Source organism: Glycine max, chromosome 3 (assembly GCF_000004515.6).
Source record: "Glycine max cultivar Williams 82 chromosome 3, Glycine_max_v4.0, whole genome shotgun sequence".
Taxonomy (NCBI): Eukaryota; Viridiplantae; Streptophyta; class Magnoliopsida; order Fabales; family Fabaceae; genus Glycine; species Glycine max.
The window spans coordinates 37,527,610-37,539,309 of record NC_016090.4 but is presented as its reverse complement, the minus strand read 5'-3'; the positions used below and the strand labels follow the sequence as shown (position 1 = coordinate 37,539,309).

At 28.1% G+C, this 11,700-nt stretch overlaps 1 protein-coding gene across 1 annotated transcript; it reads left to right on the top strand.

Annotated features, from left to right (window-relative positions):
• Positions 1-930: 930 nt before the first annotated feature.
• PTS-L4 (pterocarpan synthase-like) lies at positions 931-2,124 on the top strand. The gene has a single exon (NM_001249187.3). It carries the CDS (start codon positions 985-987, stop codon positions 1,630-1,632), a length of 648 nt encoding a protein of 215 aa, NP_001236116.2. The 5' UTR covers positions 931-984; the 3' UTR covers positions 1,633-2,124.
• The last annotated feature ends 9,576 nt before the right edge of the window (positions 2,125-11,700 follow it).

Here is an 11,700-nt window from a genome sequence, read left to right as displayed (position 1 = left end):
ATTATTTTGAATAAAATACTTTGAATTATCTCTTTTTTCCCTAAAAAGATCGAAGAAGATGAGTATTTTCAATAAAGTTGAAGATATATTTCAAAAAGTATTATAAATTTAATACCAATAATTAAATTAATTAATTTTCTTAATTAATAAACATAAATTAATCAATTATATATTATAATTAGGAATAAAAAAATATTTATCTATTTTTCAACCATCATTAATCATTCCGTAATTCCATAATTATAAGTAATGAATTAATAGAGAATAAGAATGTTTTAATAAAATTATTTCAATAAATAATTTATTTATTATTATTTTTAATATGTGTAAAAAATCTTAAATATCAATCATTTTGAAATGGGGAAATGGGGGAGTATATGTTAGATTTGTAATCAATTGTTAAATTACAACTTTCATTTTTGGGTAGGTGAGTCCATTTGAAAATAAAATTATACTTTTAATTATGATTTTATATCCAAATCGAAAATGGAACTCAAACCTTTAAGTAGCCCATAAGCCAAATTAGATGTGTTGACTATTTGGGTTACATTGCCCCTTTTCAAAGACATGTGCTTTAACGTTTGACCTCAAACTGCCCACATGCGTATGCTGCAGTAAATAATATCCAAAAGTTGAATGGTCAATAATTGTGGCTGTTTGGAAAGTGTTATCTGTCAAGAAAAATAATAATAGAGGATCATCTCAGCCATGCAACTGGATTAAGCGAAAGATAATCAGTAAAGCTATATCTTGGACTCACAATTAATTAATTCAATTTTAAATCCAACCTACGTGGACGAACGTCTAGGAATCACTTGTTGCTGTTTTTTAGCACATGCATATACAATAATTAATATGAGGTTGTTTCAAACATCAAAGACTTTCAAATCTCAACTTTCTTATAAATAGTGCTCTATCTTCTCATGGAGTAGCATCACTACCTCAGTATATACTCACTAATTGGACAACCCTTCTCCTACCTCCATGGCTAATTTCATAACTTTCTTCATTCCCCTAGCCCTAACCCTCCTTTTCTCCTCCCTCGTCACTGCCAGTTACCATCAAAGCATCTCTCCAAGCCTTCTACGTTCTCGTGAGAAGCTCACGCACCTTCGCTTCTATTTCCATGAAATTTTTACTAGCGACAAACCCTCTAATCTCGTGATCGACCCCCCCAAGGTGGTAGCCGACTCTCCCCTTCCATTTGGGTCCCAAGTGGTGATCGAGGACCCATTAACAATTGGGCCTGATGTCGAGTCCAAACAGATAGGTAAGGCCCAAGGGTTTTACCTATCCGCAACCCAAAGGCCCGGTTTGGAGTTGGAGATAGTCATGGGGATGGCCTTGACCTTCTTAGAAGGCGAATTTAACGGTAGCAGTTTAAGTGTGTTGGGGAGAAACAAAATCTTCAATGAGGTGAGGGAGTTGCCTATTATTGGTGGCACGGGTGAGTTTCGCTTCGCACGTGGCTATATCCTAGCTAGGAGTGTCAAGGTCGATTACCATAAAGGGGATGCTACCGTGGAATACAACGCTTATGTGTATCATTATTCTTCCACTAGCTCTTCGTCTCACGAGATTTTTAACGATGGAGTTCAGTTCATGACAGACCCTATTCTTAGCAAGATTTAGATTTTTAACTAATTTATGTGTTGGAGGAAGTTTATAAAAAACTTTAGGAAATTTGTATCTAAACTAACTCGATACAATTTTCTAAGTTTTACTCACATAAATAAGTTCGGAAATTAGACTGCGGAAGGTGGGGGAATAAATCCAAATACCAAGTTGCTAATTTACTCCTTTGAAAACTATGCCTCGGTTCAGTACTATAAATAAATTTGTTGTCTTGTCGTACACAAAATGTAAGTCTTTGTTGTAGTGCAAGTTGCGTGAGCTAAATAACGTGCCAGTCTTAAAAATTTAAGTCTTTGTTGTAGTACAAGTTGCGTGAGCTGAATAATGTGCCGCACCTTTTTTTTTGTTGGAGATTTAGACCGTTGATTATTATGTGTATTCTGCAATTGAATAGATATAGAGAAAGAGACCCGGGGGTTGAAAACTTGATATCCATGACAATCATGTAATATATATATATATACACACGAAAAATAATACTACCTCCTCGTTTCTTTATAATTATATTGTTGAACTTTTGATAAATTTTTGTCTCTTTTAGTTTATTGTTGACAAAGGTTTGAGATCACATTAATTAATTAATTTTATCAATTATAAATCATTACTTGTTTCTTAATTTTATATTAATTTACATACGTATTTATCATAAAGTGAAAAGGAAAAGAGATAAAAATAAGAAATTCTATAACTAATTTTATTAAAATAAAAATAATTTATTACAAATCTTAATTTTTACATAACAACGTCAGAATACAGATAAAAAAGAACACAGGGAGAGTATATAAGTTCTCCTATATATCTCTGATTCTCGATGTTCTTGTTCTTAATAGAGTACGTGATTTTGAAATCCAGAGCTTTAGTATATGTTTGAGAAATCGTTCGGAGTACTGGTCGAAATGGCGTTTTTCAACGATCAAGAACTTATCTTCTGTTTTTGTCCATTCCTTTGGCATGGGAGTGCAGGTAAATATATATGATAATGAAACTTGAGGTGGACGTAAAAGACAATCGACAAAAAATATATTATTATAAGGCAACGGTACCAACAGTACACAGCTGCTACTAGAATCACCAATAAATGGGTTATGATATATTTGTATTCTAGATATAGAAATATTAAACAACCCAATATTAGTGAAACCAGAAGCCTGAGAAATGTCAAAACAAACACCATTTCTAGCAACTTTCTGATATCGTAACACCATTACATTATACATGCATGTCCCACCCATAACTCGTGTTGCACCGTCCAAACCAATCGTGATTTTGGCTTTCTGCCCTCATAGTATGAATTGATTAGTGTACACCGACAGCTCATATGCTCGACTTTTGCTGCAAGCTAAACTTCCATGTATGTCTAAAATTTAATAAAATTTTAATTTTAATTTCAATTAAGTTTCATTATCATATTTATTGCTTTAAGTTAAATAGTTAATGTAATAATGCCATTAAATAAAATTGAAATTTATTTATTGTGCTAGAGGTTGTGATGATAAGAAACAAATATTTAATGATTTTATAGTTTTTTTTTATTGTAGAACTATTGATAATTAAACTTTAATAATCTGGGTATATATATATATATATATATATATATATATATATATATATATATATATATATATATATATATATAATTATTTTTATTTGGTATAGATTAATTCTCTAAAAAAATTGATATAAATTAATATATATCTTTTATTAAATTATATAGTTAATATTACATTTAAAAGTCAATATATAAAAAATTCATAAGAAGGGACATAATAGTTTTCTTTTACTTGAGGTGATCTTAATAGTTATGAAGTTATTTATTTTATTAGGTTTAGTATAATTTTAGTCCCTAAATTTTTTAGGATTTTTATTTTTAATTCTTAAAAATTTTGTTGAATGATTAAGGTTGAAAAATTTATTTTTCATTCATATTTTTAGTCTTTATGGTTAATGTGACTTGTCATCTATGAGAAAATTGATGTTGTGACATTTACATATCAATCATTAATTAAGGATTTGATATTTTTTTATTTTTTAAACTTTTTAAAATTTTATTCTTAGTCCTTAAACTTTCATTAGTAGGTCAAGATTTCTAATTTTTTTTTCTTTTCATCTATTTCTATCCTTAAATTTATTTTTTTACATTTTAATGAATTAAATTAGACCAAAATAAAAAAAAATAAAACATAAGTAAAATCAAAGATTCAATCAAAATTATGAATATTATAAAATACAAAAACCAAAGTCACGAAAAATAATAACAAAAAAATTAAAATCACAGATCGAAAATTAAAAAAAGACAAAAATTATAATTTAACTTTAAAAATGGCAATATAATTTTTTTTTTACATTATCAATACTTATAAAAAATTTCAACTACACTGAACTACGTACGTTATTGAACCATGACCGATTCACATGATGTTGACTAATTCTTAAAGATACGTATCATTTCAATTTCAGAAAGATGTATTTTTTTTATAAAAAAAACTATGCATTATATTTTAAAGCAGAGTTTTGACTATAATTCTAAACGATAGACTTTAATTATTGTCAGATATTGAATTTAAGCTTAAACAACTTTTTACTTCTAGGTAAATAAGGTGTTTTTGATTTTAGTTTTTAAAAAAATATTTTTTGTAAAATTTAAAATTTCTTATTTTAGATATTATTATCAAGTAATATAATTAATTGATAACGTAATAATGATATAAACAACCCATTAAGTTAACACATGATCAAAAAAAATCTTAACAGGACCATCATATATCTTTTTTATAAATTATATTTTTAAATCTTTTATTAAATAGTGTAACATCATCAAACAATATAATATAGTTCATCTCCTTTAAGTGAATATTTTATTATACTCATCACAAATATCCTTTCTAAGTATCCATAAGGTATGATACAATCATACAATTGTCATCCCTTTCTCTAGGTGTGGTTTCCAACAAATATTTGAGGATTCTTTTAACAATTACAGGATGTGATTCCTTAAGATGAACTTGAAAATGAGTACACACAAACAATAGAGATAATGAAAGGTCTTCTAGCAATAGAATAAAGTAATAAAATTATATCTCAATATTTGATTAACTTTACATACTTATCATTTTTATCTTTGCGTATGTAGCAAGAGGTGATCATAGATTACTTTGATAGAGTCCATTGGACCCTTTTTTTTTTATATAGAAATTCCATACAATAGTTATATTGGTTAATAAATCTTCCTTCCTTTAACCACTTGATTGTTAGTTAGAAGAAAAACTTTAGTCTCTTTATCTTAAAATTCTCTTCTCATATGGATGTATAGAAGTTTTCTTCCACATGAATTAATTGATATATCCAAAGATAGGTGTGATGCCTACCAAATATTTGAGGATTCTTTTAACAATCATAGGGCGTAATTTCTTAGGATTAACTTGAAAATGAGCACACACACAAACAATATAGATAATGTAAGGTCTTCTAACAATAGCATAAGGTAATAAAATCATATATAAATATTTGATTAACTCTACAGATTTATCATTTTTATCTTTGTGTATGTAGCAAAAGGTGATCATAAATTATCTTGATAGAGTCCACTCCGCCCTTTTTTTTAAAAAAAATTCCTTACAATACTTATATTGATTAATAAATCTTCCTTCATTTAACCACTTGATTGGTTGTTAGAGGAAGAAGTTTAGTCTCTTATCTTAAAATTCTATTCTCATATGGATAGAAAATTCCTTTCACATGAATTCATTAGCATATCCAAAGATCAATCATCAACATAAAAATTTTATTATTTGAAAGATTTTTTTAATATAAAAAATATTATATTATTCTCATCCTTTTTCATAAATTTATTTTAAAATGGAAATAAAATGTTGTTTTATAATTATTAATTAAATAAAAATATTTTCTCCAACTAATTAATATATTCTTTAATTTTTTTAGTAGAGATGGATATGACCGTGCAATGTTTATATTTTTAATTTTACATGCAGTAAGAAAAATTTACATGCATTTGCCATGCCATATAGCTCATGTACGTGTTTACTAAATCAAATGTTGTCGAATCAAGGCAAATTTGGATATGCAAATGCATGTAAATTGACTGTATGAATGACTCCAATTGATATTATTATAATGCATAACATCATTTCAAAATGGATTTTGAATTTCTGGTACATCTAATATTTTATAAAAAAAATCACGTCAACAAACTACTCCTATTTAGTTACCATTAAATACAATTCTCATAAAAAGATAGATGTATTCAACTAATTTTGTATTTCACAAACATTTACCTTCGATTGGGTGAACAATTGAAACTGGTTCAACGATGTCGGTGACTTCATCGTCTGTATCAGATATTCCATCGTCACTATCATCTTCATCAAAAGACTCTTCAACGTATGAGTTAGATGTCAGATAATCATCATCATCATCTTCATCGTCATGTAAATTGCTTATATTTCTTGGCAGTTCCGACTCATGATGAGGTACATTATGTCCACATGACGTAACAAAATTTGCAGCATGAAACATAGAACCACCAGCAACATCCTTTTCTACGTATAATTCTAGAACTGACATTTGTTGTTGTTGTTGAAAACTTTCGATTATAGTTTCAACATATTCGTCATCACAAATTTGCAACGCAACATATTTTCCTGAAACTAAAAATCTACAACTTATAGTAGAAATAATTTCATTATTTTCTAACTTTACCTTATCTCCAATTTTTTTTTCAAAGCATTGAAACTAATTCCGCGTTTTATCTGAATGACCTTTTTACTGCCTTCAAATATTACACCATCATTGTCTTCAAATACTCTTCCGTTGAAATACAACACTGTAATAATTGAATTCATGATATACCTACATGAAGAAAATTAAAAATAATTAATCATAACAATAGTAGTTTAAAAATAAATAACTGTATTTGCTTGCTTCATCTACTAACTTAAACTTAAACTACAGATTAAAATTTCATTCTAACTTCAAAAAACTAGAAGGGAATTGGATAATTATTTGTAAGGTCTGTCCACCCATGAACAAAGGCTTGTAAATAATTAAACATTATTAAAATAACTTCAAATTAAAAAAGCTAATTACAAAAATTAATAAGCTACAACTTCACGTTAAAAATTTTTTCTAAATAAAACAATTATTACTTCAATTAAATATTTTGAGAATGATAAAAATAAAAAAATCTATTTGCTTCCTCTGTTAAACTTAAACTACACATTGATACGTCATTCTAACAAAAAAATTATTACTCAAATTAAATAATTCAAAAAAAATTCCTTAACTTCAAAAACTTCAAGAGTCACCTCTAAATAGTTTTAACTCACAAATATCATCAACAAAAGTTTATAACCGAAACGGTCACACGTCAAATTTCTAAGCCACAAAAACCATGACCAAAGAGGATTACAAATAATTACTCATAATAATTTTAAAATAAAAATTCTAATTCACAAAATTAATACACTTAAACTTTACCTTCAAATTTTAGTCTAACAAAAAAAATTATTACTTCAATTAAATATTTTGTCAATCATACAAATAAAAATATTTATTTGCTTGCTCTATTAAACTTAAGCTACACATTCATACTTTATTCTAAAAAAATTACTCTAATTAAATAATTTATGAAAAATTTCTCAACTTCTACAAAATTTCAAACACAAAATGGAAGGGTTACACTTAAAAAAATTTCAGACACAAAAACCATAAAAAAATGGCTTACAAATAATTACTACTAATAATTTTTAAATAAAAATTCTAATTCACAAAATTAGTACGCTTAAACTATAAGGGAATCATGTAAATATTTCTAAGGTCTAATTACAATAATTAATACGCTTAAACTTCACGTTCAAATTTTTTTCTAATAGGGTCAATTATTACTTTAATTAAATATTTTGTCAATCATAAAAATAAAAAATGTATTTACTTGCTCTATGAAAAATTGCTCAACTTCAAAAATATTTCAGACACAAAAAATGGAAGGCTTATAAATGGAAGGGTTACACTTAAAAAAATTTCAAACACAAAAATCATAAAAAAAAAGGCTTACAACTAATTATTGCTAATGATTTTTAAATAAAAAATCTAATTCACAAAATTATACGCTTAAACTATAAGACAATCAGTTAAATATTTGTAACACCTAATTACAATAATTAATACGCTTAAATTTCACGTTCAATTTTTTTTCTAAAAAAACAATTATTACTTCAAATAAATATTTTGTCAATCATAAAATTACAAAAATCTATTTGGTTGCTCTATGAAAAATTCCTCAACTTCAACAAATTTTCAAACACAACATGGAAGGCTTATAAATGGAAGAATTACACTTAAAAAATTTCAAACACAAAAACCATTAAAAATATAGGCTTACAAATAATTACTGCAAATTATTTTTAAATAAAAAATCTAATTCACAAAATTACTACACTTCAAACAAAATGAAAGAAGGCTTTAAAAAATTGAATCAATAAAAAAACATTCTTTTAAATAAATACAAAATATTCTTATTTTAAATAAATCACTAACTTTGAATAAAATAGCAAAATTCTGGAAACTGCCCTTTTGTTTCTCTCCTCTTTGGACTGCGTTGTTTCTCTTTGTTTCTCTCTTCAGACTATCTTTGATTGTGTGAAATTTTTTTGTTAGAAATGCTCTTATTTAAAGCCAATTTACACCCATAATCTTCTCTACAATAATTACAGGCGCATGTGAATGAAACTGTACCCATGTGAACCTTACTATGCCATGTCCTAGCCTGCAATGAGAAGAACCCTAACCTGCAAATGAATAGAACCCTAGCCTGGATTTGACCTTACCTGCAAACAACAGTGACCTAAGCTGTGTCAAGCCAGAAGCTATGCAAGACGTGAAGAAGGCGTGCGTGATGGTCTCGCTGGTGCTACTGGCGGAATGCCCAGTCAGCACCTATCTCGCTAGTGCTACTGGCGATACCACCTTCTTGCCCAGTCAACACCTATCTCGCTGGTGCTACTGGCGATACCACCTTCTTGCCCAGTCAGCACCTATCTCGCTGGTGCTACTGGCGATACCGCCTTCATGCCGCTGTTGCCAATGGCGATACATGCTTGCCGCCAGTAGGAATGGCGGAATCAACGTAAATAAAAGACCCCATTGCAATTTGTTTCGAAACAGACCCTGTTTCGTAAATTGTTTTTAAAAGAAACCCTATATAATAAATTTGCCTCGTATCAACGAAGTTTAGGAATAAAAAAGTGATGTATGGACTTAATAAGATAGAGGACAAGTTTATGATAAAATTAAGTTACAGAACGAATTTTAAAACTAAAATCAAAAAAAGTATGATTTCATTATTTACAAATAAATCGTAATGTTTTTTTAAGGGAAAATCGTAATGTTCTTATCACATCTTTTATGCAAAAATGTTTTCTTTTTTAATCTTAAACCATTTTCGACTTCAAATGTTAATTAGAAACAAGGCTAGGCCTTTTATTCTATTGGGGGCATATGTTTAAGGCTTGTGCTATTTCTACTCGTCCTTATTACTAACACACTGCTCTTTTTATTTTTTCTTCCTAAAATACCCAAAAATACATTCCCTTTCATTTCTCCATGATATCTCTCCGTGAAAGGACGCTTTTCTACCTTTGTTGCTTTGCTGTCAACAAGTCTTAGAATTTCTGAGAAAATAGAGGTGGGAGAGGAAGTTCTAACTCTGATCTGCAATTGTGAAAAGAAATTTTCCTTGCTTGAAAATGGTTTCCTGGTATGTGGTGGTCCTTGATGTAGTGACAATTGGTATTTGTGTTATGTCTCCTTCCTTATCGTGCTTTAAATTTGGACTATGTTTTGAAATTGTGGAATTATGGGCGAAATTTGCATTTCCATTTTTGACTTCATTGTTACTAAACAAATCTCGCACATTTAATTGATTTTCATTTGCTTCTTAAGGGTCATATATTTTGTGCAAAAAAAAAGGAAATGGGTAAAGTGTTTTAGTTTCTAATTTTAGTGCAAGCCTTAAACATAAGCCCCCAATAAAATAAAAGGCTATGTAAGTGGTAGCTTGTCAGATGAGGGGAAGGTTGGAGGAGATTCTGGTAAATCAGAAAGTTCTTCGGAGAAAGCATAATTGATCACAGTGATGCTTCGGATGTTGATGCTAAGTCAGAAAACCATATTTGAATATATTTCTAGAAGCAAAGGCACCTGATCTGTGGGTTCAATGGTTTTCTTGATTTGAACCCACATCAAAATTAATTAGAACACTTTGAAATTGCAACTCGTGAATACATAAAAAAAACATATATATCGGGATCTTGTTGAATTTAGAGATTCTGGTGGTTGTGCCAAGAAGAGATAATTGTTGTAATTAGGGAACAATACCCAAATGAGGAGGTTGAATGCAAAGGAGGATAATTTTGGAAATATATATATAAAAAAAGCGTAATAGTAATAAAGGAGACTGGAAATAGCAAAATCCTATTTTTAATAAATACAAAACAAAATTTTGTTGGGCATGTACTTGTGTTCGGCTGTTTGGGGAGACCAATACATTTTGGTTTTTGTTATTCGCACACTGTTTTTTGTAATTGGAATCACCTTACTTCTGTTTTTTTTTTGACAAAAATACTCTTCACAAAAATATGTTTTCATTGAGATTATACCTTCCGTTTTGTATAATATTTTTTTAAAATTAAATGGAATTATAAATACAACAAAAAAATAAAGGGGAGTGTATTGGATTAAGATTTCAAAGGATTTTAAAAAACTTTTTTTTATATAAAAAAAGTACTCAATCAAGATTTTTAAATGGTATAAATCAGTTTTGTGATAATCAATTAAGACTTTTTAAGATTTTTAAATGAGGGCAACAAAATCCGGTGACACTCAATTATGATTTTTTATAACTTATAAAAAGTCCTTTGGTATTAAAAAATATATAAATTTTGATGGTTTATTTTTCAAGAAGAATTTCGATGGATTTCATTGGACTTTTTAGTATAAAACATTTATCAAACAATCTCATCCAAAACCTTGAGATTTTGCTAGATTCTTTTCTTTCTTTTTTCTATTGGTTATGAGGCTTTCTTTTTTCTTGCCACACATGCACTCTTATCTCTTTAATATTCTTCAAGATGTGTATGCCATATGAGTTTCTTCTATTCTTTTGGAATATAAAAATATCAAATATGCTTCTTCCCTTTGCACTTTTCTATTTGTTTTCTAAATTAATGTTTGTCTTATGTGTTAGACTAATCATGATTTCCTTATATTAATTATGCTCATCACTTGCTTGACACAATCTTTTTGTAAATATCACCTTTAATTTCATAATCCACATAACTTATTAATCCTTCTACAAATTTTTCACCCTCACCACTCCCTTTTACCCCATTAAAACATATCATTGTATTTATTATGAAATAATTGTAATAATTAAAAAAAAATCAGAAAATCAACGTATAATTTTAAATTTATTGTTCAAATCCAAAAGTGGAAATGAGAAAATGTTATTGTAAGAATGGTTAGTATAGGGGGATATAAAGCTAAAATCAATTTAGTTATTAAAAGATTAAAAAAACTATATTGATTTTACTTTTTTTTTTAATCCAAACTCATAATTTCTTATTATTTTTTTCCACTCACTCTTGTAATGTTAAATGTGTTTTTAAAAGTTCACAAAATCCTTTTAAATTCTTATAATATAAATTCATTAAAATCTAAATTATCATAAAAGTCTTATAAAAAAATATAATAAGTCATAATATTTTCACACATTCTTAAAAATTCACAACACTTTTTTTTTATGTTAAAATAATTTTTTAAAACTTTAATCTAATACAGTCGTTAAACCTAACTTGCATAAAATAAGACAATATAAAACACATGCATACAGTGAAACAAACTAGTAACAAACACAAAAAGGTGTGCTTAATTTTTGTCATGATTTAGTCAAAATCCAACAGTCTCCTCACTGGAGGAGCTGACTGATGACTCTGGTTGACGCACACTTATTGATGGATCAATGGTTGATGGCGGAGAAGCCATAATCACCTT